This window comes from Neodiprion fabricii, chromosome 5, assembly GCF_021155785.1.
Source record: "Neodiprion fabricii isolate iyNeoFabr1 chromosome 5, iyNeoFabr1.1, whole genome shotgun sequence".
Classification (NCBI taxonomy): Eukaryota; Metazoa; Arthropoda; class Insecta; order Hymenoptera; family Diprionidae; genus Neodiprion; species Neodiprion fabricii.
Genome location: NC_060243.1, coordinates 5,618,140 through 5,636,615, shown reverse-complemented (window position 1 = coordinate 5,636,615; position 18,476 = coordinate 5,618,140). Strand labels below are relative to the sequence as shown.

Here is an 18,476-nt window from a genome sequence, read left to right as displayed (position 1 = left end):
CGGCTCCCTTGTCTCTCACTCTCTCTCTCTCTCTCTCTCTCGCTTTCTCACTCTCTTCGAGGTAATGGAGACGCCTTCGAGCCGTCTTCGGAAGCCTCTTCGCAACCTGGAACCCTGGGTGGCAACGCCCTTGACGTCCACGTGTCGCTTTATACTCACCCGACTCGACGCCCGGAGGATAATTAGCATCGTTAACCAATTACCGTCCGCTTTTTCGACCATTCAAGTGGTTCCTCATCGGCCAAAATCTCAGCGTTTGATGCCTCCGGAGAGGCTACTTCTGGTCAGATTACAATCATCCTTATTTTTTATAATTGGTCGATCGATGAGGAAGTTCTTTTGTTCCGGAGGGAGGAGTTTTTAGGGAGAGAGAATCTTGAGGAGGAGGTCGCCACTCGTTCGGGGATTGTGATTTGCGAGGACGAAAAAGCTACCGCGGTGTAATAATATATCCTGCGTAGAAAAGATGCAGCGTTCGCATCCTTCGGGAGTAAGCTCTGTACGGTATGAGGGAGGAATGACGAGTGGCTGGATTTTCGATTCTGCATAAATTACTCTTCTATACCTGCATATAATGTATCACGAATGCGAAGAGAGAAAGAGAGAGAGAGGGAGAGAGGGAGAACAATGTCTGGCAAATAGCAATCATAAGCGCAAACAGCCGAGTGGCTCGTCAGGAACCCTTGCACCCTCCCTCTCCCTCCTCCTCCTCCTCCTTCTCCTGCTCCTTCTACTTCTCGTCCTGCGGAGAATGGATACTCGCTGCGGGGAAGCCGGCAAAGCCTCTTTAGGATACACGCAATACGAGAGAAGACAAGAGAGTTGCTCCAAAGACAAGAGGCAGGCTGCCGGGCTTAGCTCCGAGGCTTCGAGGAACCCAAGAACTTCTCCAACCCACGTCGGGCTCAAGGCTTAAGGTTACCTACCGCAATGCTTTGACTAACAAGATGTCCGGGATCCGTCGCGACGCCTCGGCGGAACAGTTTCTGCAAATTTTCCCGCCTTCCCGAGTCTCTCTTATTCGCTTCTTCGGCGAGTGAAAAATAAAAAATCGTTTCATTTTCCAAGCTCTAAACGTCAAGTCTTACTCTTCAGCTCGAATTTTCGATCTAATTTTATTCGACTAAATGTTTGCATAATTTTAACGATTAAGCTCCAAGTTAGTACTAAAGAATACTCTTATCACCGTAAGATAACATATCGAGGACTTTGAAAGGTGTGGAATGTATGAAGTCTTGAGTAAACGTACCACAAAAATCAATGTCAATCGATCAATCCAACGATGAATAAAGTTGTTCTAATTTTCAGATCATAAAATTCAGAATAAATTGATGCGGAGGCTAATATATTGAAAATTTGAAACTCGATAGAAAAAATGTACAAAAAAAAAAAAAAACAAGTCAAGGGCAGCGAAATTATTTACAACATTTTTTGTCTCGTTAATTAGCCTGTGATGAAATATCAACAATTATTAAAAAACTGGTCAGCTGAGAACTCGCAGAGTGTATTTATATTCTCGAGCTGTGTAGCAATTTGCTTTTCTTATACATGTAATCAAATGTGCCCACTGGAATCCGGAATGCTCTACAAGTTCACAAAATGCGGCAGTTTTCGGGAAAAAGGACAAACAAGGCTGAAAGAGTTGGGCTTCAAGCTATTTTCGCGAGCGGTAGGTGCAGTTTCGTATATAAAATGCAGGATCAATTTTGCAGAGAAATTTCGTCTACGCGGTTGGTATGCGATGCGGTTCGGGCCGGTAGTCGTAGTATTTTGCGGTATCGCGGCAATAACGACCCTCGTCGAACCAATTTCCCCTCAGCACATGGCTGCTACCACCGGCACCGACTAACCATTCCACTATGATTTACAACTATTGCCGGCCAAACTCGATTATAATGATTCAAGAGCATATTGACCTGAAATATGATCACTATAATGCCAACCTATAGTTATCACGTGTCACCGAGGTGCTGGCCGCGTTTCACCTACGTAACCATATGTTCACTTCACTATGTTTCATCGACGGCTGTAGAACTCGATAGAAAGGTGAGAAAACAACGCAGAAACATTGCTCTAGTATTTGAATAGAAAAATTAAAATAGACAGCTTGATAAAAATATTTTTGTCATTATTTATCGTGGATGTGAAACGTGGTTGCACAAATTAGGGTTTCGTTGTTGCACAACTTTTGAGAAACGTCTAAAACTATAACTTGAAAGGTTGTTCCGCTATTCAAAGAGTAAAATCAAGAAACGGAACAAGGGGAAAAAAAAAAAAAAGAATGAGATGTGTTGAAAACGAAGAAACAGCAAGAGACCCACGTAAAAACGGCGTCTTCTCCTGCATTCTAATCTTGTTATTCGCTTGGCAGATATGCGATTTGAATGAAAAGCGATACGAAAACTTTTACCGGTTACTTCGGAAAAGCAGAAATAACATTCTTACAGTATCGAGTACGGTACGTGACAACCCTGTGTTCACGCGAGTCGGAATGTAAAGAAGGTAAAAAGTATTCTTCTTCCGACTTACGTTCCAAGCGTTGTCTCTTCTGCTCAATCAAACTTTCACGTACCCGTGCGGGGCAAAAAACAAGATAAGCAAATGCCTCGACATCGTTTTCGCATTTTGATATCACCTACCGCGATGCACTCTCGATAAGAATCCGAACACAATTTTCTCACTCTCGTTTCTCAAATTCTTGTAAGAGAAAAAAAAAAAAAAAAAAGAAGAAGAACGATAACGATAACGAAACAAAATGTCGTCTCTTAACTTTACCACGAGACGAATAAATCAGAGGAATAATTTAATCTGAGAATTTCCTAGAAAAGTTTTCTCCAACTTTCGTCAGTTCTGCTGACGTACGTAGAATAAGAACATGCACGGAAACAGGATGCGACGAGTGCCTGTATGTGTGTTCGAAACGCGATACGGAGACGGTAAGGAGGCCGGCAAAGATTCAAATCGAATGTAGGGCGAGTGATAAGCTGAGGGTGAATTCTGCGCCGTAAGGAAAGGGAAGGGAAAAAGGAAGAGAAGAGAAGAAAAGAATTCGACACCGTCGCGATTCGGCGTCGCGACGTCTGGCACCCAGTGAAGAGAAGTTCGCGCCGAAACCGCCCATGAAAACAAACCGTTTCGCGAAAACGTGCCAAGGACGAACGCGGATGGAATCTCTATTCCCCAGGTCATGTTGCTGCAGTTCCGAATACGTACGTATTTCTGCTTGTAGTTCGGAGAACGCGGAAAGTTTGCGAGGACGACGGAAATTCGTCGGATGTTTCGAGCTTGTTATTTGCGGGTATAACTTTTCTATTGCATTGTTTTTCGCTTATTTCTTTTCCTGTTTCCTTTATCGTTGCATTCTTCACGTAATACCAATTCTCTTAGAGAGATTCGAAAAAAAGAAACTAAAGTTATCAACAAGAGCTTCGATATCGATTATTCGTTGCAACAAGCCTTGAAAAATTTAGTATAATCGTACAATTTTACCCCGTGGTAATTTGTTTTGCTTGGAAAATTATTCTTTGCACTTTATTTTCTCCAAATAGTCAATCGAATAGTAATAATTACGTATTTAAAAACGACGAAACGATGATGGAAAACATTGTCATGGTGGAATTTTACAGAATTGTCTTCTGAATAAAATCTGATATCGATATACCAGATTTTTTACCGTCTTAAAGCTATTCGAGACGTCGGAAATTGTCATTTGAAATGCAAAACCTTTTATCGCACTTAAATTTTCAAGCGAATGAGCGTAGCGTAAGGATTTGTTTATAAGTTGTTGCAAGAAACGTGTGACCATCTCGTCAGGAAATGACAAACAAAAAAGTATTGATTTTCAACTGACTTTCCTATTACATAATAAAATCTGAGAAAACGCTTCTGTATAAAGTTAATTAACCCAAAATGAAAGAATCGAGTAAGTTACCGCATAAAAATTCCACCTCGAGCGTGATGTATAACCTGTTATATAATTAATGAAGGGAAAAACTGTACGCGTGATCGGTTAGGATATTAGGATCGATGCGTGTCAAGGATCTATTTCAAAGCTCAGTTCTAATCACGCCACCTGCAGCAGCAGCCTCGAAGAAATAACAGCGGATTTGTATATAATACCGGTATACCTATAATATATCTTTACGACTGTTGATTATATACATAAAGTATAGTATATTATATAAGCGTGTGTATACATTATTCCATGGCAATCACGAATCACGCGATAACTCGTGAAATGATAAAATATTTCACGATATTATAATATAATCGTGTGAATGTGGTATAAAGTTTTTTCGACGTAGGAAGGAGCTGACCATTATTATACATTACAGTGTATGATAAATAAACGGAAAGCGATATGCTATAAATAGCGATAAAAGCCGGGTACTGCGAGAATCGGTCAAATTTACGATAGTGAAGTTAGTAACGTTGTCGTAACGAAACATTGGGCAAAAAAATTTCACCGTTTTCTTAATTTTACAACGAATTTTAACGAACTGTATTTTGTTTCATTACGGTTTACTGAATTTCAGACAATTCCAAAAAACGGTGAAACAAAGATTTCACCTCGGCATGAATCTTTACGATAACGTTACCAACTTCAATATCGTTTAAATTTCACCTTCTGAGAATTGCGTCGAGTGCAGATTACACACCTCGCATATTTGAGATTATACTGTACGCGAAAAAGCTTTTACAAAAGCCGTAATACTTTTTTAACGAAACTAAGGGTAAGAATGTTCAGCGCCACATTCCCGTAAAAATGTCAAGTTTGACCAAAAAAAAAAAAGAAGAAAAAGAAAAAAAACGTTATTGTTTTCCTTCGTTCTCTTTCTTCCTCTCGCAAAAAATCGAGGCAAAATCGTATGAAAAGAATTTTTATCAGCCTTCGTACATAAAGACGTAAGCCTGTCAGGTATCCGCAGCTCGGAAGCGTAACGCGTTTATGTCAGCGCAATAAACGCGGGCATCGCGAGGGACCCTCGGAGTCATTTCACCCCCGTTGTGTGGGCGTCGCGACGCCGCGCTTCCTATCCACCTCACTCTCCCTCCCTCCCTCTCTCTCTCTCTCTCTCTCTCTCTTCGTCACGAGCTTTTCCCATAAAGCATGTAATAAACGATGCCGTATTTGGCTAATACAATGAAATGGATATGCCACTGCGCGCGAGTAACTGACCGTCGTAAACTGTCGGAAGGGAATAAATTTCAAAACGAGGACATGCCGATATCGCCGAATATAGATGGATCGGTGAGGGAGAGGAGGGAGAATGACTGTGAAAAATACCGGATCGATACGGTGGATTATAAAAATTTTCTACATTCACTCGTCTTTGTGTTATCTACAGGTGTACTTTCTCACACTCTCTTAATTTTCACAACTCCAAAGCAGAATAAAGCGTAATAGTACAGCGATATTGCAAATTCGAATTATCGACTTGTGAGAATCTAATGTAATAAAAAATCTCTGGGTTTTCGTTCAGTCGATAACGCAAGAAAAATCTATGAAGAATCAGCAGTCAGATATTGCAAAAGAATAAATGTTCAGTGTGTGAAATTTGCGTAGATTTTCTTTTGTCAGATGATAAGGACGCTCCTTTTCTTTTTCTTGACTGTAAATCTAAAATTACACGCCGCAATAATTTTCATTATAACTTAACACACCTCAAGACTTTTGGTATTCCACCAGATTATTTCAACAAAGTGGATAAAACGAATTTTGTAAAAAACATTTCGTAAGAGATGATTTTTGAAAAATTAATTCAACATACTTGAAAAACGTGCTATTAGCCGTTCAAAACACCAGTTTGAATTTAATCAGGACCCGAATAATTAACGTGTAAAATAAAAAAATTCACACGTTGTGGCTTTACGCAGGGAATTATTCTCGACATTCTGAATCGGATTTGACAAAAACGAAAAAGAGAACTAATAAGACACACCTATAGATTGCGTCGCAAGTTAGGAGCAGCCTGCCATGATTGTTAATTCACTGGATAATTGTGTTGGACCTCAGGAAACAAGGGTGTAAGAAAAATCAACTGCTGGCAAAGGGAATAAATGTTCAACATTTAACGAGAAAATCGTCCACTCTCTCATCGTCCAGCAGGGTTACGACTTGACGCAGCTCTCGTGTCGAAAGAAAAGGAGAAAAATATCCAACGCGTCTAATATTTCCTAGCACATACGTGTATAAATATATATATATATCATTAGCTTTCGACCTAAAAAAAAGAGAAACGGAGAGAGGAAATACAAGACGAAAAGGTTGAGAAGGGAGTGAAAAAAAACCTCGTTTTTATCGTCACCTGATGAGTTCTGGAATTGGATTAGCGAGCGTGGCAGACAATTATTATACAAAGCAACCCGAGAAGGAATAATAACTTATCCGAGGAATTTCGCGGTATAATAAGACGGCCGAGGCCAACCAACCCTGCAGCTAACTGAAATTGCTCTGCAGAACGTTAATTGGCTGGATAAATTTTGAGAATTAGCCGAACTCGACGCCGCAGGTAAAAGCACGGTGAATTCCCGGGCGAAACTCAACGCGGGGCGAGAGAACGAAAGATAATTTTTTGCAAAAACTTTTGGCACATCGCAAGACGGTAATGCGGTAGATTTTCCTAAGCATATTGTAACTCTTATTATCGGATTTGTAAATCTCGCCACGATTGCTTTTTATATTTAACTCCAAAAAAAAAAGAAAAAAAAAAAAATTAAAAAAAAGTGCTGTCCGTATATCATAAAATTAACATAATATACGTTTTTTTTCTCCCCGTGCACACGCGCATGTAAATCGACGCACACGTATCATTGTTTTCTTTCGCGCACTGCGTGCCTAGAAAATGGATGATTAAAATCAAGCACACAAGCACTAGCATATTATTCATACGCAGATGTTACCGTCTGGCAGTTTTGCCCTGCATCCACCCTGCAGCGCCGACAATCTGCGTGGTATAATCAAAACGGCGCGCAATTTGTTTCGCGAATGGCAAAAGCTATTTACCCTGAGCACCGTTATTCCTGCGGTCACCATAATTAAACTATCGTTCAGCTTTAAATTGGATTTTGGTAGAAGGCGTCTAGCATAATTCGTTCGCCTGCTGCAGGCGGATTGCACACCGGCGAGTTATTATTAATTATCTCAGAGCCAACGCCTGCACACTCTGACACATAAAACTCTACGCATTTGGATTTACGCGTAAAATATATTATAGTTTTCGGAGCAGAAGCTATGAGCAAGACTTAAATATTTGATTCCAGACTTAACCGTAACGTTCACTTTTTTTTTTTTTACTCCAAAAGCGGGACGAAAGTGTCAAATTATTCCCTCTTCAATCTTTACCCTCATCTGTGGGGAAAAAGTAGCACTTTTCGTTTGCGGGAAATATGATCATTAATTAATTAATCAAAAGCGATTAAATTAATTTTTCAGCCTGTTTGTATAAACTTTCGATTATGTTATAGTTTCCAGATTAATAGATCACACTTACTGACAAAAATAAAATCACTTTTAAGGCAATATTGTGACTTTATTCACTTGTTACGTAAAGCATTATTGCAAACTGAGCTGCAGCTGCTGCGGCGCAGAATGCGATCATTCGCTGCCCGCGGAATTAACGCGATGATCAGTTATCCCCTGCAGGCGCAACGTGCAGAATTCGTACTGGATTAATAATAATCACCACTAACTAGTGGGACATGCACAACAGCCATCAGGGACTCAGTTTGGTACAACGATACCTGTAACAGCACGAGCTGCAGGATTTAATATATTCCTGCAAGCTCAGTCCACCCCAATCGGATGCAATTTTTTACCGTACGCACTCTCAGGAAAATATTTGGTCGTAATAACCAAAATTTGGTCTTGGCAAAGTGATTTCACGGTTAATATGCATCCGAATTACACATTATTTTCACACAACGAAAAATTTTAAAATGTCTAAGAAATGGTTTCGCACAAAGCATAGATTCTGTTGCGATTGGGAAGCTAGATCTGCACGATGAAATAATTTTGTAAAGATTGAAAGATGATTGTTTAATTTTTGTAACTGAAAAAATTATCGTTTGATTGTGATTTATGCTGGATGAATCAAGTGTCGCGTCAAACGACGACGAAGAAATATGCCGTTGTGAATTGACAGAAATAGAGATTTAAACACGCAAAAAATAATATTAAACGAAACAAGATTTATTCTACTGCTGTAAATAATGCTATACCGAAATTTCTGATTCTTCTAAACTGATTTCTTTTCACCAAAATGACATTATTCGATGAATTCGAATTATACAGAGACTAAGAAGTATTGGAACATCGATTGAATCTCCTTGCCTGGGAATAAAGAATAAACAGAAAAAAAAACGTTAGGTAACGTTTTATCGAAATAAAAAATCCTATAATAACCGGTGAAACATGCGTTCCAAACTTTGACCATGGCTTTATCGGCATTAAAAAATTATAGCTGAAATACCGTGGCTGTTTATTTTTCAAAATAAACAAAAATCCTGTAAGAAATCAAGGCGAGAAAAAGGAGATAAAATTTGATAAGAAGAATGTGCTCGTACATTCGCACATGCACTCGCCAATGTAGGATTAAGCGGTAAATAGCCTCGAGATTACGGCGATTCGCTGCGCAGAAATTACGCATGTCGCGTGTATCTGATAGTAAAGCGGTATTAATTACCGTCAGCAGCGTTGGACACGGAGGTTCATCGAGAACGCGTACGTTTCGATTTGGCAAATGAACGTGTGAGATAGCCCGGAGCAAGTTCATCGAGGCGATAGAAACACACAGGGGGCTAGTTGACGCGAACTGGAAGCGAGGCTTCGACTAGATTGCCCGGCTTGACGAGCGATCGCGTTGTTTGCGTAAATGATTAATTACAATAGGAGTGTACAGGTATAGGTATAACGATGTTCGTAATCAATGCGCTCTCGCCGCGCCAATCTAGTCAGTCAACGTGCAGCGTCATGAACGTCATACGCGAATATCGGCAGAATTTCGAATTGGGGGTGCGAAATCGGGGCTGTCGACGGACAGCGCCTGTTCAGCACGAGAACGGTTATTCGCTAGCGAGAAGTCTGTTTCTGAATTTACCCTCCTCCTCCTCCTCCCCCACCATTTTCGTACTCCCGATGTATATAACTTTTAAGTTCCCCTTCGGAGTAATAATGCTTTTCTAAATAATGCGTTGAATTGAAATATAACGCTTGATTTTTTACGGTACATCGAGAATTATTTTTGAATCCGAGACACACGTATTTAAATTTTTGAACAATTGTTATGAAGAAAAATAAAATACAATGAATATAAAACTTAATGTTTTGGTTACAAAGTGGAAGAGCGTTAGTTTTAAATGATACTAGATAAATGAAAAAGACTTACGATGTCGTTTTCTACTTTCTTCCAAACTGCTGTTCAATCTTTTTCTCTAAGTATGCTTAAAATTACCACAAACGACAACTAGTCAGAGTAGATTAATATTTAAATAGCAACGCTACCATCAATACATATATCTAACAAAAAAAATGCCTTCTAAGAGATGAGCTTTTTCCATTAGAATCAAAGAAACCGAATGAATTCTTCGGTGAAGAAATCGCAGAACAATAACGTAATTTATCTGACGTAGTTTAATAACAATTTAACTTGTCAACAGTTGAGCTTCGGTGTGTGAATAAATTCTTTTTAACGATAAAGACTTTTCTAATTTATTATACAAAACTTGACAAGTGCCATCCGCGGTGGCACTTTTCAAACCTTTGATTCGTCACGTTTTTACTTTCGACTCACTTTTGACTCGACTAACAGTGAAACGCGGAAGTAAATTTCGAACACATCCAGCGAAAAATAAATGGAGAAAAAAGTAACAAGTGTTTATTTGACAATATCGGGGTTGGACACTCTTTCGGAACCCCAAAACCTTCATTTGTACGCAGGCTTGCAGCGGGATTGTGACACGTCGTATTATTCGAATGATTATTCATTCGCAACGTCGATCGTCGTGACGTCATATCCGGCCCCGTGTAACACGTCGTGTAAAACACAACCGGCATATTACCTACATACGTTCGTTTAACACCGGTGCGTATTGTAATCTTCTCATGTTGGTCGTTTCACGTTGTGAATAATTCGACAAAGCATGTGGCGGAGATAGACGATGGAAACAGATAAGAATTGGTCCCCACCAATTGTGGGAAAAATTTGTGTACGACTTGAATAATGAATAATACATGTGGTATAAGATTTGATTTTTGTTCGACTGTTTCCGAAAGTAACGTACGAGAAAAGTCGGAAAGTAATATTTAAAATCAAACGGCGGACAGTATTGAAGAATTTTTTCAAAAGTTATGAATTTCACGGAGGTAACAAAAGAGAAGGGATTTTAATCAACAGTGCAGAAAAAGAGGGACACGTCAGGTTTTTTGGTCAAATATACTTCGTGAAATGTAGAATTTACTCAAAGAACGGTGAAAACTTTTTGCGAATACCGGGTGGGATAAAAAAATGCGAAAGACCAGAAAGTAGACGGAACGAAATCCCAAAAGTTAAATTGTAAATAGTAAAAAGAGAAATTAAACAAAAAAAAAAAACGTGGAAAGATCATAAATACGAAGAGTTGTCTCGTAGAAAAATTTAAGACAAAAGCGCAAAAATGTATAAATGAATTTATATCGAAATTTTTTTCCTCTCGATGATAGGCAAAATTACGAGGAGCAAAATATTGAATGGTAAAAATACCGAATAGTTAAAAAGACGACTTTTCAAATGTAAGTATCGTGCCTTTTTTCGAAAATTTACGAATCCGAAAAATAAAGTGTCACCACAATATAAAAATACACCAATATCAGACGCAATATATATGCGTGATTGATCGAGTAATCGCAGAGCTTTCAGTCTGGATAATACGAAGTCGGAAGAAAAAGAGGATGAGGAAAGAAAATATTCCCGCGTATCGTATTTTTCCTCGAAACGTATTCTTATTAAACGCGCAGGATCTGCTTGGTGGTAGTTTATCGCAGTCTCGGCAGCTCAAATTGCCCTTGATGCATAGATCGTGCGGTTGTGCGTGGCGATCGAACGATCGCTTTTCATCCATCCCTTTTTTCCCCGTTTCCCCTCCGCGTTTGATTGAACCTTAAATGGCTATATCATCCCGACGAACTATCCGCAGCCTCGTACTTACAGTTACTACGGGTTGCCGATTTAGTGTAGTCAGTGTAGACGACCTTTTTCCGAGACGCGTGTATCGGCGCGGATCGATCGACGAATTTTCTTCCTTTTTTCCTTCCCCCCTCACTCTCGTGTTTCGTTTCTTCATTATTTTCTTCTCCGCCTTTCTTTTTCTATTTCCCTGTACTTTCTTTCATTCTTCCTCAGACTTCCCATAAGTCTCTTTTTATGGGGAAGAAAGAAAGCTGCCACCAACGGTGGATTATATGTATATACCTGTACGTACAAGGGTGACCTTTAAGGCGTACTTATCGTGGCTGTAACGAGATGAAAATGAAACGTAACAAGTTTTCTGTCTTGAAATATTGACATCTTGAATTTCAAAAACAACTGTGAGAGGAAATTTTGTAATAAAATGAGAGTGAAAGTTTCGACGAGCATTCAGTTCTCCGAAAAACCGTAATTCAAGATTCGAAACTTGTAAAAAATTTTATTCTGTCAAGCTCACTTCAGGGATTCAGATTCGTGAAATTCAAAACCTACTCTGGTTTCTATAATCTTTAATTTCACCTCGTGTGATTAATTTCCATCTTGAAATTCTTTTTACGTAAATAAAGCAGCTGACGATAAAGACGAAAAAAAGTAGTTGGATGTATAATTTGAAATTTCTAAGATATGCGTTCGAGCTTTCGTTAACCCGTTCCTTGATTTTCGGCTAGAATACAAGATGCGAATAAAGCTCCACAGGTTGCGGCGTACGTGGGTATACGTATATAACATTTATCAACTTTATTCGCGAAAGCTGCACAGTAGGGAATAATTAGAGGGTGAGCAAAGGCACATTAGCAAATGTTTAACCGCATGAAAATGGAATTACTGCCTGAACCCTTGAACCTCTTGTCCACATAACTAATTATGTGCCTAATAGTACGTGGGTGTATAAAGCGGCCGAGCTTAAAGTATCTACCTTTTATATATTATACCTATACACATGTATACATATATGCCTTTATATGGCGCAAAGAATTTGCATGAAATAACATTCGTTCGGACAATGACGTTCGCGTGTCAGGAAAACGAACCAACCAACGAACGAACGTCGGTCCGTCCCTTTTTTGAAGGTTCATATACACATATATACTTTTATATAAGTGTACATCGGCCTTGTGCTGTTCTCGACTCGTTAGCGTTTCCTGGAGTCGAACCCCGAGGGCATTAGCAAATTAATTTTTGCTTTATATATGTACCTTCGTACCAGATCGGAAAGAACCAACCGCCTCCGGTTATCTCGAAGCTGTATAATATTTTTCGCGTTAAATGTTTCCCGACGGAATCGTTTCTGTTGAATCCTAAAAGATTCATACTTTGATATGATCGACGTTTTTTTAAACAGGATAAAAAGAAACACCGTCGAGAAGATGACCAAGTTATGTGAAAAGCTCACGCAGTGAGCGTAATTCAGAAGTTTTATAAACGGACCGTATAATCGCAGAAAATTGGACGGTTTGTCAAACGGTTAAAAATTATACCTGTCATTGGTTTTGTGTTTAGTTTGTCTCTTCTTCTATATATTTGTTTATTTTTAGAATGACTCATGCGAAGGAAATAAACGGAATGAAAAACGTGAGGACTCCAAGCCTCACCGTATATATCAAAGGGTTGACGACTGGAGATTGAGGAAAAGAAAGAGAAGGATAGAGAAAGATGAGGATAATAAGGGTTGTTGATTACCTCGGCAGGCACGACGACGAAGCTTCTACGGTGCAATTCTCATGCAAATCGTCACCCTTTTACGGCCGTCGGACATGTGAGACGAGCATTAGTTTCTTTTCTTTAGCATATAAAACAATGTGGTCATGCCCAGGATAGTATCAGATAAAATCTGAGGCACGACGCAAGGCCCACAATTTTTCATTCTCTTCTTTTTTACCATTCCCGAGAAAATTCCATCCAAGTAAAAACTTTATTTAATCAGTCTCTGCAGGGTAAAAATCTGTTCATACGGCACGAAGAGCTGCTTTCCGGGCCAACGAAGGAGAGAAAAAGAATGTAAGAACGAAAGTGAAAATCGTTACTTCATCCAAAGTGAAGAAGAAGTGCGAGGATCTTTTGACCCGTTTTATTTCTTCTCCTCTCCCGCTCGCAGCGTATAAATGACACCGTATATACTTGTATATACAGTGATAATAATGATAACAAACAATGAGTGTAAAAGAGGACAACAATGGATGGGATTTTTGTAGAGGTTGCGGAAAGGTGAGGATTCAAGAGTCTTTCGTAGCAAAAGTTACTTTCCCGCTGCTGCTCCACGACGACGTCGACGGCGACGTCGGGACGTGACGTGAATCTTCTAACAAGCGGTGTGTTAGGTGTAACGGTACCGAGAGGTTGGAAACCCGCAACCTGAGTGATTGCTTCCCGACTTTTCGACGAAAGGATTTTCACCCCGTACCCCCGACCATTTATATACAGTGCCCTGAGAACTTCGCACAAAAACACAAACGCGCGCACACGCACAAACTAGCGAATGTAACGACCAGTCAGAGTTTTCTTCAAGTGCCAACGAAAGACGGTGGAAATTTTTCATTCTCAATTACCCACTCTATGTATCCCTTTTTCCAAAGCGAACTTTTCACCTTCGAATAAAGCACCCGAATATCATCGAACAGAATTCTTTCACTCCGAGAATTTCTCGGAAATAAATTTACAGTCGCATTCGTAATGTTTAATAATTTTTTCTTTCTTCTAGACAAATAAAATGACCGAATAATGAACAAACTTAAATGTTTGATTAATATATTGGTTAAAGAATGTTTCTGTAAAATTTTCCCGAATCCATTATTTGAACATCATTACAACATCGTATTCTTTTCTCACATTTGGAAATTCGCTTATTAATTACTAGAAGATTCAAATTCTGAGAATTTATAAACTCAATTTTATACGCAGAGTTAAATAATATTTCATCGAAAGGATTATCCCTTAAATTTCCGGAAAATCAACTCCAAGAACATCCGGAAAGATGAATTAAAGAAAGATGAAAATCTATTCCGAATATCGTAACGAGTATTCGGTTTCGAATAACGTGCATGAGCCTGACGATGAGTACGTGAATAAATAAGGGTGTGCGATATATAAATCCATGCACGCGGCTCGATAGAGTATCGGTACGTGTATACGGGGGTGGGGGGGTAGTTTTCGGGTGTGTCGGAAAACGGTGAATATCCATATACGTATACACGTGAACACACAGGTATTGGCGAGCGTCCAATATCGGTGATTTACCTTTGAATCCGATAGTTATTGCCTGGTGCACGGGGGTGTAGTAGAAGGGGCGAAATAGTGGACCCCGTTATTTATACGTCGGTGGCGAAGAGGGAGGATGAGGACGGGGTATATATTGGGACGTTTTTTTCTTTATCGGTCAGTCGGAAGTGAAATATTACATCCGCTTCCGTATCTGGGTGCATGTATGTATATGTATAGCTATACGTATAAACGATATTGCAACACGCGGTATGTAAAGAGAATTTTCGCACCGCATCGTCAAGGGTTGAGATTGGCAATATTACGCTTCATCCCTTCCAGGTGCCGGGGTTATGATATTAATTCAGAACCACGCGACGTCTCGGCTTTGCTTTGAAAAATCATCGCTTTCCTCACTGTCACAGCGGTCTGACCATACAGGTGCATTCGCTACTCGCAACGCAACGTCGCGGCGTCGTTAGTCAGTGTAAAACGCCGCGGGTGGTCGGACACGGTGAGAAAACTACTTGTACGCGGATTTCTAATTACGAGAACGTATTGAATAATTCATTCGCATCGAGGAATGGAAAGAAAGACGGTGTATGTTCTACTGCACCGTGTGAGTTATGGAGAATAAAAGAATGAGAAAAAAAAGAAGATATCACCTACTTACAGGAAACAGAATAATTTTTCTCCTCCCATTCGCGGTGGACAAATCATTTTTCAGCCCGGAATTTATTATTCAACATGTTCGCTAAATAACTGTAACTTGGATTCAATTCGTTAGTTTCGATCGTTTTCATCCAAGTTTCGAAGCTAGGGGATAAATAATTAGATTGGCTAAAATATCCAATTTTCAAAGGCGCAAGAATCTAATACGTAGAATTATAAAAATGTAGAAAGTTCAAGTACAGAAAATTGCAAGTGAAGAAAGTCGAAAGATATCGAAAGTTCGAAACATGAGACGACAAAATCTGAAATCTGTACACGATTCTATATTTTGTACAGTCTGTATTCTAGCCTCTCTATTTTTCTCGTCTTCGTAAATTTTTTTAAACACTATAAATTGAGATTTCGATTCTTAAAAATTTCGTCATTGTGGCCCCTCTCCATCTTTTCACCCCCGCCCGTTTTGAAAAATTGACAACTTAAATTATTACCAGTTCTACTCACCTGACGAGTTCTCGTTGAAGATGATGTACCCTGGTTCTGGCTCGTTCAGCCTCGGCCGTGGCTTCGCGAACTCGAGCTTCTGCCTCCATTCTCTGACGCCGTTCTCGTTCGACATCGCGTTGCGTCGCCTCCCTCTGTAAAAATCAAGGAAAACAATCGTGGATTTGAAAACGAGCGAGTGATTAAGGTCATGGACTACTCCTACCCTTACAGACCGAGCAAACTAACCGGAAACGTGCAAATAATAACACATGTCAAGAAAAGCACACATTTTTCGTCGATTTTCGGGATATGAGTGACTTTCCCTAATTCCGACATAAAAGAGCGAAATTTGAACCCTTTCCGTTCGTTTGTTTACCTAATACAGTAAATAAAAAGTGTGAGTTTGCTCTATCGGTAAAGGTAGGAGTACTAAATGGCTTTAGGTGTTTAAGTTGAGTATGTATACACAATTATAAATATACATTCGTTAACTTTCGTCGGGCGTATTGATCGAACACCGAACGAGTTTAGAAAGGATATGAGAAACGAAAGTATATTGACAAATATCGCGAAAGATCGCGTTGAACAATCAATGATCGAACAGCAGCTGTTACATATAATGTTCATAGGCGAAGAATGCGAGAGGAGGAACGGTTATCAGGAGTTAATCCGAAGCGAATAATATATCGAATCCCCGTTTGTTTCCAAGGGGAACTTGCTTTCCGCGTAGCGTATTTTCCGTGAAGAAGGGCTGCCCCGCGTTTTCCCCGCACCTTCTCCCTCCCCCTGTATCGCCATGTTTAATGTATACTTCGGTTCGTCGAAGGGAATGCAGGGAATTCCCTGTCTCTAAGCGCATTGGGTGAAGTTTCGGAGTTGGGTGTATAACGCGCGCCCTCCGCAAGACAAAGGCGATGGTATCGGTTCGTTTCGTTGTGCGGAAATTCAGAGCTGCCGAAGGGGGAATTAACCGCGGATGTTGTAAGTTAGCGAACGAGGATGCGGGAGAATGAGGAGAAGGAAAAGAGGAAAAGGAGAAGGTGGAGAGCTTCGGAAGCTCGCGAGGCCGCCGACGCACAATCTGGTAAAAGCCGCTGACCGCCGCCCCCTGCGGACGGTTTTAGGGGTAGGTAAGCGGATTTATGGGAGTCTTAAATCCCGGGAACACCCCGTTTCTATCGGTCCTGCAGACGCTCGCACCACTTACGGATCCGCATTTCGTCCAACGGCTCGTTGCATCCGCGTGACGGCTCCTGATCCATCGCTTTGATTCTTGACGTCAATTGTTAACCAAGGAAAGCATCTTACCCGAAAATTTATAGCAAGTTTTTTTTTTTTTTTACGCGACAGAGATTATATCCATCTACTTCGCAACTTGAAATGGAATCTAGAGAAAATTTTATCACTGAATATATGTACAATATTTATACATACACTGTTGGAAAAATTTACACATAATGTCCCAGCGAGTCTATTTTATATTTGTGTTGTTTGTTACATTTTTGTTAGTAAGTATAAAACACATTTTTGTAATATCAACATTTATTTTGTTATTTTTACTTTTCTTCCATTTGGTAATATATTAAAAAATAGTTAAATCGACCGTAAAATTTTAGTGAACTTGCTGGGACATTGTTTTTTTTTTTTTCTCTATTCGTGTGTAATTGTAGAGATGAGTATTTACCGATACCTCCCTTCCCTCCCCCTCCCGCCCCCCTGACATGTATGGTATAATTACCAAACTTTTCATCCTGCCGCGATAATTAACGCATAACGTAAGGCGTAAAGACGACGATAATTACCAGTTTACAATAATCTCGCGGTTATTGTAATAAACGTTGCAACAGAATTTGAAACGGTGTCTGGATCCTCGTAGGTATGAAAAGAATACGGGGAAAAAAACGAGTACAAGCGATATGATTATACACACCTTTTGAAACGTGTAATAGGAACGTAGCCGCGTTAAAATTGTCCGTGTCCCATTGTCGGTTCGTGGATAGCGTTTTGTCGCCAAGATTTCTAAAACTTCGAAGTTGAAACGTGCACGGCTGCATTTCAATTTTTACAGCAAGCTGCCGCCTCTTTCACAGAGAGATTCGACACAGCTTTTTGGTAATACCCGCGCGCCTAGATGTTACACGGTGTACGGGCATGTAACGTGTCCATGTCCATGTCCGTAGCGTCGACGGTGCAGTTATAGGTAGGAAAGAGGGGAACAATTGGCACGAGGAACACGTACTCTCTGTCCGTCCGGCGCTCGTCTCCCATACGAAATATCAATAATAAATCTTCCGACACTTCCTGCAACTCCCGGCTGCACATCAACGACCAGTTCAATGGAATATGGGACTCCACCAGACGTCTGGGAACCGGCCACCACCACTTACTCCGCGAGTGGGCGTCGTTCCTTATGAATTTATTGAAGCCGGCCCGATTACGCGTCGTACTCGATGACGTAGGCACGTGGGAAACGCGTTTCAACGAGTCGTTGCTTGCACTCGACGACGAAGATGATACGGTTAATCAAGTGTCGAAGAACAAAAACTGTGTCATTCAGGGTGATTAGCTTTTCTACCTGGTTTTTTCTTTTTTTTTTCTTCAACGTGCCACTCGAAAAATTTGCTACAACTCGTGAAAAAAATATCGTCGTAAAATCTGGAGAAGATGAGAAAATACTTGGAGTTCGCTACCAATTATTGTTAATATTTTTTATTTATTTTTAAGCGTACACCTTACAGACTTATATATATATGTAAATATTTTTTTTTTTTTTGTATCGTGGTCCAATTAATCGTTCACCAAGCAACATCGAAACGCGTCCAACAATTCCGCAGTTTGCTGTTCTAGTCTTTTATCCGGAAGATTAATCGTCTCGGAGAAATTTGGATAACAGTTTTTTCTGTC

At 40.0% G+C, this 18,476-nt stretch overlaps 1 protein-coding gene across 9 annotated transcripts in view; it reads right to left on the bottom strand.

Moving 5' to 3' along the window:
* Positions 1 to 18,476, bottom strand: part of LOC124183460 — a 162,484-nt gene that overhangs the window by 13,019 nt on the left and 130,989 nt on the right. For all 9 annotated transcript variants that reach the window (XM_046571977.1, XM_046571984.1, XM_046571980.1 and 6 more), the window contains one exon: positions 15,591 to 15,724. In XM_046571977.1, coding sequence (XP_046427933.1) covers positions 15,591 to 15,724 — 134 coding nt within the window. The remainder of the gene's footprint in view (positions 1 to 15,590; positions 15,725 to 18,476) is intronic.